The following is a 17,010-nucleotide window of genomic DNA, read 5'->3' on the forward strand; positions in this document are numbered from 1 at the left end:
GAGGGTGGAATTGAACTCGGGTCTCCTAGCTGTGAGGCCTGCACGTTAACGTTTATGACCTTCCAAATAGACTTTTTAAACATTAGAGCCCTCTAGACATGAAATAGCATCCCTATAGTCACCTTTGCACTCAGTCATTCATTCATTTTGTACCGCTTATCCTCACAAGGGTCGTGGGGTGGATGCTGGAGCCTATCCCAGCTCTCTTCAGGCGAGAAGCGGTGTATACCCTGGACTGGTCGCCAGCCAATCACAGGGCACATATACACAAACAACCATTCACACTCACATTCATACCTATGGACAATTTGGAGTCGCCAATTAACCTAGCATGTTTTTGGAATGTGGGAGGAAACCGGAGTACCCGGAGAAAACCCACACAGAAATGGCCGAGGGTGGAATTGAACCCTGGTCTGCGCGCTAACCACTTGACCGCCGTGCCGCCCCCACTTCAGAACATCCCAAGTTGATTTATATATGAAAGTGTCCGGCAGGGATAAAGTATGTATCTTACCAATATTCCCGAATAAACTTCCTTTCACCTTTTTGGTTTTCAAATCACATGCTTGACCGCAACACCCCCCCCCCCCCCCCCCCCCCCCCCCTCCCGGTGATACTTCAGGGGACTCAGATCTGCTCCGTTAAACGAACCAAGAACAAATCACGCCTCAGTTTGATTTCTATGAATTATGAATGATTCATTTTACTTTGGCTCCAAGTCAGCTCTGTTTGACTTGAAGGCATTCATGCATATAACGTGATTGGAATGGTTTTCGCCCAGATTACACATTTTGTCATGTGATGTGTGTTTCTTGTTGGTCTCTTTTTCGCCGCAGCTCCTTCTTCTCCCATCTTTTTATCTTCTTTTTTTTTTTGTCTCTGTCACAGGTCCAAGTTGTTTTTGTCCTCTGCTCTCTCTTTTCATTTCCTTCAATGTCTCTCCTTCTGAGGGGTGTTTTGGCAAAGCGCTCCCTCCTTGTCCCACCTCGGGGGCCCCCTTTTTTTCCGCTCTTTTCTGCAGCTCGTAGGCTCTCTCTCTCCGGTTCCCAACTTCACCTCCACCCACTCTGCATTAAACATGGCATTACAGAGCGCGGCTAAAAGCTACAAATAATCCTTGAATGACAATAAGACCATTGGTTTGTTGCTAAGCAATGACGAGCCGAGAGAGTGACGGACTTTGTTAACGTGTATGTGAAAGACTGAGTTTTTTTTTTTTTGTGAGGTACCATCGATGACTCATTGAGTGTTTTATTAGCATTTAATTGTGCATGCACGTCCATCCCTTGGAAGGGGGCTTTATTCTACTCCTTACCGGGTCGCACTGATTTCTGTGCTGGAACAGCAAGTCTAAAAGAAGCTCTTAACAAACAGCTGAGGATTTACTCTGAAAATACAAACAGAAGGAGGCGTGCATGCAGGGATGAAGAGAGAAAGGAGGGTTAAGAGGGAGCGCTATCGGAGAGGTGGGCACATGAAAAGGGATCAATACGACGATAGATGGGAAGAGAGAGTTGTGTGTGAAGAAGTGCACAGCATTAGGGAGGTGGGTGGGGGGGCATAGGAGAGGAAAGGTGGTGGCTAATCGCTGGCTTTGTGATGCACACAGGAGGATAACGTGTGGACCAGGCTCCTAGTAACCTTGGTAACGGTTGAAATCTTTGCCGCGGAGTATGTCAGGGTTGGTTTAAGTTCCTCGTCCCTTGACAGGCTACACACACACACACACACACACACACATACACATACACACTCTTCTACTGCACACTACTAAAGAGTTCAGTACAGTTGTGTAGAACCTTTCTCTCCATCTTTGGGCTTCAGGGACCGCCAGTCGGTGGAGCCTGGTTGAAAGGGTGGGGGGGGGTGCAAGGAGATCCTCATGTTTATTCTTTGCTTGCTTAACAGCGTGAGGGGCATTGCCCGTTGGATTACTGTAGCTTTAGCGGCTGGAGTTTAAAGTTCAGTGTGCACACAGGAAACCAACAGTCTACTATGACACTGCGCTAATTAGCCAAAAAAAAAGAATGCGTTAACAAGGATGTTTGTGCAGTGTATAAGTATACCACAGTTAGAACCCCAAAACTGCATCAAATACAAAATGAGCACTGAGTGCTGTGCAGGATCTGTGTGATAAATGGAGCGCTGTAGCAGAGACGGCAGGAAGCTAGCTACAAGATGACAAACACTGTGCGGGCTGTCAGGTCAACAACGTGACGTCTGTAATGGTCGGTCAGATTCAGGTCAGCAAACTGACCCGCGCTTGATGTGAGCCTCTTGTGCACATTACCTTGTATTCGCTCAGGGAGCCATGTTTTGGTGTACTATTATTAAACACACGGTAAAGTCATGCATTAGCAATGCATGTTTTGTGTCTAGTCATCTTTTTTTACCATGACTAATTTGTCTTTTCTCTGTCGTCAACACAGATGAAGAACGAAGTGAAGAACGTGTTCGTCATCACGAGGACAGGATTCTCGGAGGCAGATTGGAACGTGACGATAAAGTGATCAGGTATGGAAGACATACAGACGCTAGACGTTTACGCCGATGTTTTCAGCTCCAACACATAAATGATTGTCCTTGCAGAGACCCCAAAGATCTGCCAGACTTCGCCCAGTTGCACCCTCCCCTGCTGTCTAGCGGCTTGACGCCCAGTATGATGACAACCAGCCTCATGACTCCCAACCTTATGGTGACCGGCGGGACGGGGCGATGGCATCCCGACCCTTCGACTCTGACCTCTCACCCCTGGCTGCCGCGCCCTGGAGCCCCTCCAGTGTGGCTCTCCGGCTCACCATACAGTATGTGGAAAAAAAACGGATGCACGTGACATTGAAAAACATTACCAGTGATCGTTGTGTGGGGGTTTTAGGATACACTTCTACTTTATTTACACTCGAAGGCCACACGGCCAGATGTGAACAGGTGCAAGTCGGTGTGTTAAATGGAGCGCCGCTGCCCTTTTCCGTTGGCATCTTTGCTTCCCTCTTTGACATCTGAGTTATTCAACTTGGTGCTAAAGACGGCCTAAGTCGCTTTAACACGAGCGTACGGTATGCTCGGTCATCTTCGATTGGTGTAGTAAGCGAAGGGGGGGGGTGTTGGCTTTCTCTCAAGTGATTGGTGCACCAGCAGCAGCAGCATCAAGAGGGTCAAGTGCCGCAGACATTCCTGAACTTTGCAGGTCGTTCCAGACCCACATCCTCCTCATTCCTGGTCTCAAAATAACCGCGTCAGCACTCGCACATGTACACACACATGAACAGATCCCTGAGGGCCAGCCCCCCCCGTCTAGACACTCGGGGAAGAAAACAAAACCAAATCCTCTAAATTCAGTGTGAGCCCCCTAAATAAAACGGCCATTATACCGTCAAAAGAGGGTATAAATACTGGATGAAACAACATGTTTGAGCTTTGTAAAGGAAATGTTTCTCACTGGCTTTCCCTTTAACACCCTTCTTCTTCCACCTCCCTACCTCCTGCTCCTTCTCAGGCTTGAGCTCTTCCTCCCTTCACCAGACGCTTCCCCCAGGCTACCCACCATCCCTGGGAGGCTCCATACCTCCTCCCTACCAGTTTGTCAGGGATTCGCAAACTGGAAAGCTTATAGTCATCCCAACAGAACATCTGCCACACTATGGTATTAAAGCCTCTCTTTTTTCTGTGTGCGTTTGAGCCTTATGAGGACGAATAGCCACAATTCTGCATGTAATATAGACCACTTTTCAACTGCCCTTTCATTGTGTGCAGGAGGTGATGCGCTGGAGCGTGGGGCCCCTGTGTGGCCCGGGGTGTATGGCGCAGGTACCTCCTTGCAGCACGCAGCCCAGCTCCAGCTTCTCTCCCAGCAGCAGATGCTCCGGCAACAGGAACTGCTCATGATCCAGCAGCACACGGCACAGGTTCTGGAGCTGCAAAGGAATGCACAGCTAGTCGTAAGTGCTTGATAAATAATCAATCCTTTGTATGTGAGAAAGACTTGATGGTAATGGTTTAATTTCAATTGAACATGCATCAGATTACAATTGAGTGCCATCCCATAATCAGTTCACAGTTCCACATGTCCAAAAGGAGTAGGAAGAAGCAAAGCTTATTAAATCCTACCCCTCCATCTGGTACTTTTACAATCAGTAACTGTTACATTTGTTCACTTCCTGCTTTCATAATATAATTTAAGTTTTTTTTTTTTTAATTTTTTTTTAAAATAATGTACCTCGTACCAAAGTATGAGGTGATATGACCATACAATGACTTAATGTGTACCATAGTAAGTGTCAATATAGTGATATATATAGCACATCATGACTGGTTCAAGACTCTTCATCCTTGTATTTAGCAAACATCAACTGCTTGTATTGTTTCTTGAATTGGCTCATCGTAGTGCATTGTTTGAGTTCCTTACTCAATCCATCCCATAGTTTGATTCCACATACTGAAATGCTATGGCTTTTTAACGTAGTCCTAGCATATAAGTGTTTCAAATTTAGTTTTTCCCTGAGATCATATTTCAAGTATTGATGACATTTTTAGGTCATTGGTTATTTTTAGCCTTATGCATTATTTTAGCTGTTTGAAGATGAACTATATCAGCAAGTTTAAGTATTTGTGATTTTAGAAATAAGGAGTTAGTATGTTCTTTGTAGGCGGCATTATGAATTATCCTTACTGGCCTTTTTTGCATTCCATTTAGCGAGTGAAGATTGCTTTTGTAGTGATTACCCCGTATTTCCACACAATGGTTAACAAGAGGGAGACACTGTGGTGTGCACAAAACAACAAAGAAATTGACGGGCCATTAAAGGTTCCAAAGTCCGCCCACCATGTTATTATTGAAGTAGTATTATAAACACAAAAGATATTATTGAAGTTCTGTGTACCATGCACGTTTCAGGAGCATTTAAAGGCCACTGAGCATCGTCCAGACACGGACGACAAACCAGACAAGAGGAACTCTGACTCCAAACACCGCCCATCGTCTCGGCCCTCGCCGTCTCGCTCACCCGTCCCGCAGCCTCGCAAAACTCGCCCTCCATCTCGCTCGCCGACGCCCTCCACGTCCTCCGTTACACCGCTGCTGCCCTCGCCCGTGACCAACCTCAAGTCGGAGGAAGGGAGGCAGAGAGTATTATCGACTCACCCGCCTGCACCCGTGTCTCACGCACCATCCCCGCGGTCGGCCTCGCCGCATCCGGCCTCACCGCGGCGGCCAAAACATGCAGAGTCTGCCGAGGACGGGCAGGCGGAAAGGCGGGAACGCAGAGATGGACATAAGGCGGCTTTTCAAGGCATCTACTCAGGTGAGTCGGGTTCTAAGGTTCTAAGGTGAAAAGCATTCCTGGATATTTATCTACCCTTTTTTTTTTCTCTCTTGCAGACCTCCCACCAGGTTACCCTTACCAGTCCATCACTGCTCCCTTCGGCGCACCGTTCCCTGCATATCACACCACAGCAAACACTGAAGTGCTCCCCCACCGCCATGCTCATTCTCTGGATTTGAGCACCTCCCTGCCGTCGAGCCACCTCCATTCAAGGCTCTTAGACGCAGACATCAAACCACAAAAGCTAACGACCAAGAACGAGTCATTCCTGAAGCAGGAGCATGTTGTCGAGAAGCATCAAGCGGACTTAACAGAACCGCTGCGTCCTCGACTGCGCACCTGTAGCCCGGTTGGAGCCCGGCAAGATCGGGGCTGCGAAGGGGACTCGTTGAAGCTTCAACTGATACCCGGTCCTCCGCTTCGACACAACAAACGACCGGATGACGTCAGAACAGAAGAAAAAGAAGGACAAATCAAAACAGAAGCGCTGCCGTATTTATGCCAGGAAGCGTATTCTTCTCCACTCATCGGAGCTGAGCCCGAAGCAGTGGCGCACAAGCATCTAGATGGAATACCATACCCATCATGCATCACGGCCGATCTGGACCGCCAAGAACCCGCCAAGCCAAGCACAAGTGCCGTGCTTGAATCCCAACAATCAGCCGCTCCAAAGATCTCGCAATGTCCTCCAAATCAAAAGGAGAATATCACAGAAACCCTTGACACGTCCGGCTCCCCACTCCCACTGGTGCTTGCTTGTGAAGATCCAATGGCAGGCATGCTTGCCCTGCTCACGGCCAGTGAGATGGCTCAGGAAAACCTCATCCCGAGGACGGAAATCTCTGCCGACTGTAGCGCTGCCGCTTCTCTGGAGATGGTGGCGCTAGAGGGCATGGCATTGCTCAGCCAAATGGCTCAGAAGGAGATGGAGAACATCAGCAAGGAGCAGGGTGAGAAGAATCTTAGAAAACTGATGCGATCATTGCAGATCCTTACTTATCTTTTCCTTTGTCCCATTCAGATACGGCAATCGAGGGTCTGGACTATCTTCTCGAGGCGAGCAGACAAATTCTCCTGGAAGCCATAGAGAAACAATCCCACATTGATCTGCCCCGAACTCTGGATCCCAACAAGAAGTACAGCTGGAGGCAAAGGAAGGAGGAACCGGTGAGAGGAGGAGAAAGAAGCATGTTTTACGACCTACAGTAAGTTCTCAACTTGCCTTTGTCTCCTTTCCATGCAGCTTTACAGCAAAATGTCTTTGGACGTGTTGGACGCCGTGGAGGTGGAATACCGCTTCCGCTTGGCTGAGCTGCAGAAAACGTACAAGGAGAAGCAGCGTGAGATGAGCAAGCTGCAGAGACGCAGAGACAAGCAGTGGGTGCACATTACACACACACACACACACACACACAATCTCCACACAGACTTTTTCACTCTCCTGTTATGTCAGTGAGCGGCAGGAGGATGAGAGGCGGAGTCTAACCAGGCGAGGCAGAGGGCGACCCAGGAAGAGAAAACACTTGGCCACACCCCCCAAACTGGACACCAGACCCGGAAAGTAAGTGTGACCCACTTTTGATGTCAATGTATAAATCCCAATTTTGCAGTTTTCAGCAACCCGTGTTCCGTTGTCGCAGAGTGGGTAGAACAGTGCAATACTCGGAGGACTCCGAAACCGGCGAAGGACACAGAAAGAAATTTCGGGTGTCCAGAGAAGACGAGGAAACGGAGACGGGAAGTTCAGGTTTGAAGGTGAAAAAGAAGAAAAAGAAGAAGAGCTGGAGCGACCAGGATCCATCCGGCGTCCACGCTCTGGAGGTAAGACCCACTTTAGAAGTGTCCTGTTTACATTTGCTCTGATTATTGAGTCGCAGTCGTGCCGTTCTAAGGGTCTGAAGCTGAAACGCGGCCGTGTCTGCGAGCAGGAGCAGCTGGCCTCGGACCTCAACAGAGCGCTCTCGCTCTCGCAGCTCGACTCTCTCGCCACGTCCCGCAAACTTCCTTCCAGCTACAAAGGGGAGCGACCCAGGGGCAAGTCCGCCGACATTCAGGCCAAGGAGCGACCGGTCCACTCATTGTCATCCAAAGGCAAACACAAGGCGGCCATGAAGGCCTCGGAGGCCATACGGAAGGTGAAAGGTCACAAGAAGAGCGCTTTGTTCTCCCCTGTGAGATCAGAGATCAGCAGCTGCTCTAACAGTGAGTAATCTACTTTATATATGCTGGATTTATTTTTAGACGGTGAAATAATTGTATTTATATAGTACAGTGTGTCTCAGGCTACCGCTAGCTTAATTTTATTATCCTTTTTTATAGCATCGACTCGTCGTAAAACAGTAACTCGGAGGAGATAGCAGGATTATGCAACAAAAGCAAAAGTGTCCCAATCAAAGTGGCATTCTGTGCCTGCTAGTCGACCTCCGTGAACCAGGAAGTCCCGAAAAAGTAGACACATTTCAGGGCTCGACAATAACAATTTTGAGGCCCCCGCCTTGATATGAAAGTTTAATGTTAGTGCGGCCCGCGCAAGTTTGATATGGATGCTGTATGGTATCATGTACCCAGAAAAAAAATATTACGTTTGATTCATGTTCATGTTAAAAGGTTAAATAACTGTTAATAGTTATCCTCCCTATCCGTGTGGAAGTGGTAAGTTTTTGGGTTTGATATGGATGCTGTATGGTATCATGTACCCAGAAAAAAAATTATTACGTTTGATTAATGTTCATGTTAAAGGTTAAATAACTGTTAATAGTTATCCTCCCTATCCGTGTGGAAGTGGTAAGTTTTTGGGTTTGATATGGATGCTGTATGGTATCATGTACCCAGAAAAAAAATTATTACGTTTGATTAATGTTCATGTTAAAAGGTTAAATAACTGTTAATAGTTATCCTCCCTATCCGTGTGGAAGTGGTAAGTTTTTGGCTATTTAAGTTGAAAGGAAATAACTCGAAGGCTACCGTTTAGGTCGCTAGCTCTCTAGTTTGCGAGTTAGCATGTGTCTCAAGACCCCGCAGTTGCGCAATACGTTGTAAATAAAAAGAGTATAAATGTGACTATAGTCGTGTTTTGTCATGTCTACAGGGCTCTAATAATGCTTTGTTCATTTTAATCGGAAAAAAATAATTTGTCTACCCACCAACTATATGTGGTTTCTTAAGTTTTTATTATTTGCCGTTTTATTATTATTATTATATTTATTTATTTATTACTGATGGATTGATTTTCTTTATTCTTGATTTATTTATTTATTTTTAAATTAAGATATTTGAGAACAGCGGAATGTTTTATCAGAGCTTTTCTTGTAGAAAATTGAAACCAAAGCAAAGTTCATTAATTTTTCTGGTTTTAAATGTGTTTTTTTTTGGAAAACCTTATGCGGCCCAGTCTCGCTCAGACCCTAGCTCCAGTGGCCCCCCAAGTAAATTGAGTTTGAGATCCCTTGGCTATGGTCTACCATTGGAGATTCTTCCTCCCGGTTTTGTTTAATGTGAAGTCAATGTCTAAATCCTCTTGAAAAATCATTAACTTTACTTTCCTTACACCAGACTCTGACTCAGAGGGTCACAATTCCGCAAGAGGGGGCTGGCCCTCTCTGTCAGGGCCGCGTTCCCACGGCAACCTGACCCGAAAAAGACGCGCTGCCTTGTCGCCGACTTCCGTGCTGTCCAGTGCCAAGACCCAGAAGAAGAAGAAGAAGAAGCAAAAGAAACACAAGCACTTATCCCTGCTCCTGGAAGAAGCGGGCCTCAGCTCGTCGGACGACTCGTTCGATCAAGGTTACTGACCCTGTCTTAGAACAAACCGCGCTGTCGTGTCACACGATAAGTCGTCTTTTGAGCCTTGTCACACACGCTTGTGTCTTTATTTGCCTTTTTTGCTAAGGCGGCCATTTTTCCTTGACCATCCCTACCTCTCCTCTCTTGCTGCTGGCTTCTCTGCAGAGTTGCATTTGCTTTGTTTTCTTTAAAAAAAATATTTCTATGGTGTTTTTTAAATTGCCTGTAGAGTTTGTACATTTGAATGTGAATTGTGAGATTTTTCTTTTTTTTCCATAAAGTTGTATTGCAGTTTGGTACCTATAAAGCTTTATTAAAGGTTTGGAATTGATTAGTACAGAAAGCGAAACTGTGGTCCTTGTGTCAGCTTCATCTGTCTTGTCTGTCTCTTGTCCAGCTGCAACCCTCATGTCCTTTTTTAGAGCTTTCTCTTTTGTCCGATATCCCTCTGCATGTAAAGTTTGGAGATATTGCTCAGTTTCCGCTTCAAGGTTGATGTCGATTAGACTCCCGATTTGGGGATATTTGGACAAAAAAAAGCTCTTCTGTGTGTACTAAACCTTCCAATAACACTTTCTGCTGTTGACTTTGCTTTGTGGGCGACCTTCCCGACACCCTTCACCCCTGGCCCAACTTGTCCTACCCATGAGTGTCTCTTTGCCTGTTCCATGTGCTTGTGCTGCTGCTGCTGCTGCGACATTACAGAAGCTTGGCCAAGGACTTGCTCAACCTTAAGCCAGTAACGCTAGTCTAAAGCGTTGCTTAAGGTAGACTGTTCTAAGGCCCGGCTGCGCTATGGCTAGGCTTCACTCTCGCCGCCACCCTGCCCTGCAATGCCCTGCCCTGCCCCGCCCTGCCTGAGGCCACACCCCTGTCACCTTCTCTGTAAGTAGGAAGCGCCCCTCTATTTTTTCCGCTAACTATGGACTATGCTGAAATTGAAATCCATTCACAAGTTAATTTTATTTCTATTTTTACTTTTACTTTTTTTTTTCTTTGAGAACCATAGTTACACCTTTTATACTTTTTTTTTTTTTTTACTTGGTGTTGCCATGGTTACTCAAACGTCTTATGAAAATGAATGCAAGGGGCCTCACAGGGCTGTCCTCTCATGCCTACCTCGTCCTCTTGTCTTGCCTTGCTGTCGTTAACACACACAGTGGACTCACAGTACAGCGAACGCACCACGTTAACCTCCTAAAATGACTAATGCAGAAACTATTCAAAAGCCTGTCCATGTTTTTTCCATGTTTCTACAGCCGACTTTATTATAATTGAACGTTACGTGGCTTTGGCGCATTTATTTTTATCAGAATATGTCGTCCCTAAGGCTCACATTGGAAAATGATAATTGGTGCTCTTTGTACTGTGCCTCCACCCTCAATGTTAACACGCTAACCCCCCCCCCTGAGGAGACCCTCCTCCTATTCATCTGTTGAACCTAACTGCTAACAGCACAGCGCCACACCGCTAACCAGCAGTATGCTTCAATGTTTATATGTATGTGTGCTTCATGTTGTTTGCTGCTGTTGATGGGAAGACGTGGGTTGTTGCGGGTTTTTATTTATTTTAAGTCAGGTCACATGGTCTATCAGCTGTGTGAGTGGAACCGTGTAGTGTGCTGCATGCATGTGTGCTGTAGGACAGAAGAGAGGTGTTTGGATGGTGTTTCTGTCTTTGCACTACGGGTTCCGTCAGCCGGTTTGTGTGTGTGTGTTCAGTCCAGGCTACTGTGTCATTCCACACAGGGTTCCAAACTCAGCTTTCGTACGAGCAGTGTTATGTTTAAACAATAAGAAGTTACTTTTGTCACATCATGTAACTTAGCTAACCTTTTTTTTTTTTGTCAACAGAAACATCAGATGATGACTACGATGATAACGAGGAGTCCGATTCGGAAGACGGTGGCTGCGAGGAGAGCGGCCTGGGTCTGTTGGCCAGGTTTGCGGCGAGCGCGCTCCCCGTCAGCTCCGCCCCTTTGACGCTTCTCCCTGATGGGAAACATCGCAGCCGGCAAAGCACTCTGGGTAAATAAAACACAACATAAACATCCGCAAAGTAGAATTCCTTATTTATTCATTCATTCCGCTTATCCTAACAAGGGTCGCGGGGGTGCTGGAACCTATCCCAGCTGTCTTTGGGCGAGAGGCTGGTGGCCAGCCAATCACAGGGCACATATAGACAAACAACCATTCACACTCACATTCATACCTATGGACAATTTGGAGTCGCTAATTAACCTAGCATGTTTTTGGAATGTGGGAGGAAACCGGAGTACCCGGAGAAAACCCACGCATGCACATGGAGAACATGTAAACTCCACACAGAGATGGCCGAGGGTGGAATTGAACCCTGGTCTGCACGCTAACCACTCGACCGCCGTGCCGCCCCAATTCCTTATTTATGAATGAGCTATTTTATTTACCTTCTAAATACATTCTGGAATATTATTAGAGCCCTCTGGACGGAAACTAACACCCCTATGTTCACATTTACTCTCATATTACCCAATATAGTACACATAAGAAAAAAAATAAGCCATGTAAGATTCATGTGTGTTGCTGTACATGTGCACCAGTGCTATGTGGGTGGACAGGAAGTGATGTCGGGGGGTTCAGAGTTGAGTTTTAGCTTGGCTGCAAGCTTTTGTGTCATGACAGTAACATTACTGACACCTAGTGACCAGTGTAGGATATTACATATATATCACAATGTTTTTGAATACATTTTCCGAATGCCTTATATTTGCATTTTAGTTCATTTAGCAGTTTTTCTGCTTGAATATGTTTAATTTAGACAAATGTTATATGCATATTTATGACTATTAAGCTGTGTTAAACCACAAAACTGCATGATTTATAAATGAATATATTCATAAAATACAGTGAGAGTGGTGAGGGATTACTTTATATCTTTCTGATGACCCAACCAAAACGAGAAGGACTCCTTATTATGTCAACAAATTGCCTGATGGTTCCTCTGATTGTGCTTTTTTGTGGTTGAGCAGGTTCTTCTGCCTGAGCGTGTTTTTTTTTTTCATTACTGTGGTTAGGAAGTGTTGTTAAATATTCATTCATTTCTAATTGTTACATTGTGGTGAATGGAATTATTGGGTTTTGAATTATGTATAGAATAGATGTAATCAATAATCCTATTCATAGTTATGGCAACGCACATATGTGACTGATCACGAGAGCCGATAATGTTCAGACAATGCATCTTAAGTAGAGGTCTATACAGTAGTAATTAATAGTAATAATTTTACTATTTATAATAATAATATATATTATTATAATAATAAATAATATATAATATTATATATAATAATAATATAATAAATTATAATAATATAGTAATAATATAAATAAAACATATAGTTATAATGTAATAATATAATATAAAATTAAATATTATATAATATATAATAATAATATAAAAATTATATATATAATAATATAATAAATTATAATAATATAGTAATAATATAAATAAAAATATAGTAATGATATAATAATAATATAAATTATGTATATATATACGTATAGATATATACTATAATAATATATAGTAATATAAAAATTATATATATATATATAATAATATAATATATAATACAATATAATATATATAATATAATAATATTATAAATAATAATAATATAATAAATTATAATAATATAGTAATAATATAAATAAAAATATTGTAATAATGTAATAATATAAGTTATACATATATAATATAATAATATAATATATATTAATAATATAATAAATTATAATAATAATATAAATAAAAAAATATTGTAATAAAATTATATATATATATATATATATATATATATATATATATATATTCATAATTAATAGTAGTAATTTGTAAGCGTGCACAGGCTGTATTTTGAATAACGAGACTGTCTTCCTCCATCAGGTTCGTCCGAGTGCGAGTGGTCCGACTCCGGCTCCGACTTGCGCCTGAGAAAGTTCCCCTCTCTGCTTCACGGCAAACGCTCTGCGCCAGAACTCCCCCTGTTGCCCCCGGCAACCCGCCGCATTGACCAGACCAGCCCGACCAAGCGTGACGACGCGTTGCCTGTCAAGCGCAAGCATCTTCCCGCCAAGCCGCGTCCCACGCCCCAGTCGCCGCGCCGCTTCAGCTTCGACTTGGCGACGGCTTCCGGCTTCGGGGGCTTCAGCGAGGACGAAGCCTGGAACCGGCGACGCAGCGAGAGGATCTTTCTCCACGACGCCACCGCCTCGTTGAACTCTGCTTCCGCCAGTCAGAACTCAGCCCCGCCTCTCCCCTCCAAGCCCGCCTCCAGACCTAAGCAGTCTCTTCCCAGCAGAGAGGGGAAAGATGCAGTGAAAGTAAATATCCTCTGTTTCTCTTCCATCTTACACTTGTTGCCCTTTCTTCACTTTCACTGTGTTCAAGTCCATGTTGTCTTCATCGCGGCAACCATGTTTATTCTGACTTGTATCAAGCAGAAAAAGAAGAAAGAGAAAGAGTCCTCCTCATCCTCCTCTCTGCCCGTGAGCCCGGCCTCTTTAGGCAGTCCAATGAGAGACGGCGCCGTGGCTCTGAGCCTCAGCCCGGCGCGGAAGAGCCAACCAAAAGCCAAGACCAAAGCCCGGGAGGTCAGTCGCATGACTGATTAGCTTTAGCGGCGTAAACTAATTGCTAAAACAAACCCAAACATTATGTTGTACAATATTCATTCATTCATTCATTTTTCAGGGCGAGAGGCGGGGTACACCCTGGACTGGTGGCCAGCCAATCACAGGGCACATGTAGACAAATAACCATTCACACTCACATTCATACCTATGGACAATTTGGAGTCGCTAATTAACCTAGCATGTTTTTGGAATGTGGGAGGAAACCGGAGTACCCGGAGAAAACCCACGCATGCACGGGGAGAACATGCAAACTCCACACAGAGATGGCCGAGGGTGGAATTGAACTCGGGTCTCCTAGCTGTGAGGTCTGCGCGCTAACCGCTAGACCAGAAGCAGAACACAGAAGCTGAAATCGGATGAAATCGGGACGAAAAAAGAAAAAAACTTAATGAAACAAATGCTAGAATGTACAATTTGGAGTCGCTAATTAACCTAGCATGCATGTTGTTGGAATAATTTTACTTTATTTTAGTTTTATTGTGTGCGAGATTCATTGTTGTACGGAATTGAACCCTGGTCCTCCTAGCTGTGAGGTCTGCGCGCTAACCACTCGACCGCCGTGCCGCCCTATAGACAAACAACCATTCACAAAATTAAAAACAATGAGCGCCTAATGCTCACAATTACGAGTGTGCCTAAACGCCTCTCATAAATTGAGAATTGAGATGAAATGTCATGTTCCAATCCTTTCAAAAAAAAAAAAAACTACGTATCGTTACCACTGCCTAATATCTGGAGCCTACTCCTCACTATTAATAATAACATAATAATAATAATATAAAAAACAGTGGGTTTCCTCCGGTTACCCCGGTTTCCTCCCCCATTCCATAAACATGGATCTGCGCGCTAACCACTCGACCGCCGTGCCGCCCTGTTGTACAATACCGTACAGTAAAATACGTGCATACGAGCATATCGTCCACACTGCCCACTGAAACTCACCAGAACAATCTCGGTGTAGCAAGTGCTCGCTTTTGCTGTGTCGTCTCGTCCATCTGTGGAACTGTGTAAAATGTTAAAGGCCTCCAAAGTGTTAGTGGGATGGTGTGGAGGAAAAGCATAAGAATTTTCTGCAAAGTTAGTGTCGCTAGCCACAGCATCAGTACTTCAGTTGTATAGCAAATTCCGCCTTTGCATGGATAATGATGCCGGGGTTTGATTGATGCTTATTCATTTAATCATATATGTATTGAATACATTATGCAAGTATAAGTAACTTATATGTTAGCTCTATTCCACAGAGACTTGTTTGGAAGACAAAATGTTATTCTAGAGCAGCAGTGTCTAAACTTAAGGATGTGGGGATGGCTTTTACATTTTTTTAAACTACATTTCGGGCCGTAAATGGCCCCCGGAGTGTGCTTTGGACACCACTGATCTCAGGAAAGAACTACATTTGAAACACTTATATGCTAGGACTACGTTAAAAAAACATAGCATGTGGAATCAAACTATGGGATAGATAGAGTAAGGACTTCAAACAATTAATAAAATTAAGTAAAAAAAAATTAAATTAAAATAAATAAAAATTAGGGCGGCACGGTGGTCTAGGGGTTAGCGCACAGACCTCACAGCTAGGAGACCAGGGTTCAATTCCACCCTCAGGCATTTCTGTGTGGAGTTTGCATGTTCTCCCCGTGCATGCGTGGGTTTTCTCCGGGTACTCCGGTTTCCTCCCACATTCCAAAAACATGCTAGGTTAATTAGCGACTCCAAATTGTCCATAGGTATGAATGTGAGTGTGAATGGTTGTTTGTCTTTATGTGCCCTGTGATTGGCTGGCCACCAGTCCAGGGTGTACCCCGCCTTACGCCCGAAGACAGCTGGGATGGGCTCCAGCACCCCCCGCGACCCTCGTGAGGAAAAAGCGGTAGAAAATGAATGAATGAATAAATAAAAATTACATTAGGAAAGCAGGAAGTGAACAAATGTAACAGTTACTGATTGTAAAAGTACCAGATAGAGGGGTAGGATTTAATAAGCTTTGCTTCTTCCTACTCCTTTTGGACATGTGGAACTGTGAACTGATTATGGGATGCACTCAATTGTAATCTGATGCATGTTCAAATGAAATAAAACCATAACGCCCATTCCTGTCTTTTGCAGCCGTCCAGGGGCGCCGTGAGCCGACTGATGGAGAGCATGGCTGCAGACGAAGACTTTGAGCCCAACCAAGACAGCAGCTTCAGCGAAGACGAGCTCCTCCCGCAGCGCGCTAACGGCGTGTCGGAGAGGTCCTCCACGCCTGGTCAGTGTTGACACATTTGGCTCCCCGTCATGCTTCACGAGAACCTTTGCACACGTGTGTGTGTGTGTGTTCATGTACTATGTGTGTTGGTTTTACATGTCCAGCTCCAGTGCAGTGTGTGTTGGACAAGGACTCCCTGGTGGATGGACTCAGGGTTCTGATCCCAATGGACGACCAACTTCTATACGCAGGACATGTCAACACTGTGCACTCACCTGATATGTGAGTATATATTATTATATTATTATGATGCACTCGTCCTTCACTTATATATTAATAAATACATATTCATAAATGGAATATTTTAGCATACTTTTTAGCATATTTTAGAAAGTCTGTTTATGATCTTGTGGATATGTTTTTGTTTTTTTTTTTACATTATTGGAGCCCCGAACACATGAAATAACACCTATATAGTCATTTTTTGGTGTTTTCTTTTCTGGACAGCCTACTTCCTGCAGTAGCTGTCTAAACCATGAAACAGTGATCATTTATTCATTAATTTTTGGAAAACTGTAATAATTTAAGCGGCGTGTGATGTTTTTTATTTTCCATGTTGTTTGATAATTAAAAAAAAATTATTATTTTTTTTTTAAACCCCATAGACCATATTAAACCATAAAACAGCGATCATTTATTCATTAATTTTTGGAAAACTGCAATAATTTAAGTGGCGTGTTTTATGTTTTTTATTCTCCATGTTGTGAGATAATTAAAAAAATATATATTATTATTATTTTTTAATCCATAGACCATATTAAACCATGAAAAAATATATTATTATTTTTTTAAACCCATAGACCATATTAAACCATGAAAAAATATATTATTATTTTTTTAAACCCATAGACCATATCAAACCATGAAACAGCGATCATTTATTCATTAATTTTTGGAAAACTGCAATAATTTAAGTGGCGCGTGTTACCTTTTTTATTCTCCATGTTGTGAGATAATTTAAAAAAAAATATATATATATATT

The 17,010-nt window shown here is 43.7% G+C and overlaps 1 protein-coding gene across 3 annotated transcripts in view; it reads left to right on the top strand.

Moving 5' to 3' along the window:
• The window catches only part of tnrc18 (trinucleotide repeat containing 18), a 48,678-nt gene that overhangs the window by 18,195 nt on the left and 13,473 nt on the right, over window positions 1–17,010 (top strand). For 2 of the 3 annotated variants that reach the window (XM_058050453.1, XM_058050454.1), the window contains exons 6-22: window positions 2,430–2,514; window positions 2,590–2,804; window positions 3,497–3,643; window positions 3,754–3,938; window positions 4,895–5,300; window positions 5,378–6,271; window positions 6,343–6,488; window positions 6,565–6,698; window positions 6,775–6,882; window positions 6,962–7,142; window positions 7,214–7,523; window positions 8,874–9,104; window positions 10,958–11,131; window positions 13,032–13,468; window positions 13,586–13,738; window positions 15,887–16,028; window positions 16,133–16,250. In XM_058050453.1, the coding sequence (XP_057906436.1) occupies window positions 2,430–2,514; window positions 2,590–2,804; window positions 3,497–3,643; window positions 3,754–3,938; window positions 4,895–5,300; window positions 5,378–6,271; window positions 6,343–6,488; window positions 6,565–6,698; window positions 6,775–6,882; window positions 6,962–7,142; window positions 7,214–7,523; window positions 8,874–9,104; window positions 10,958–11,131; window positions 13,032–13,468; window positions 13,586–13,738; window positions 15,887–16,028; window positions 16,133–16,250 (4,066 nt within the window). The remainder of the gene's footprint in view (window positions 1–2,429; window positions 2,515–2,589; window positions 2,805–3,496; window positions 3,644–3,753; window positions 3,939–4,894; window positions 5,301–5,377; window positions 6,272–6,342; window positions 6,489–6,564; window positions 6,699–6,774; window positions 6,883–6,961; window positions 7,143–7,213; window positions 7,524–8,873; window positions 9,105–10,957; window positions 11,132–13,031; window positions 13,469–13,585; window positions 13,739–15,886; window positions 16,029–16,132; window positions 16,251–17,010) is intronic. The other variant, XM_058050456.1, reaches the window with a different exon arrangement.

Source organism: Doryrhamphus excisus, chromosome 15 (assembly GCF_030265055.1).
Source record: "Doryrhamphus excisus isolate RoL2022-K1 chromosome 15, RoL_Dexc_1.0, whole genome shotgun sequence".
NCBI classification, from domain to species: domain Eukaryota; kingdom Metazoa; phylum Chordata; class Actinopteri; order Syngnathiformes; family Syngnathidae; genus Doryrhamphus; species Doryrhamphus excisus.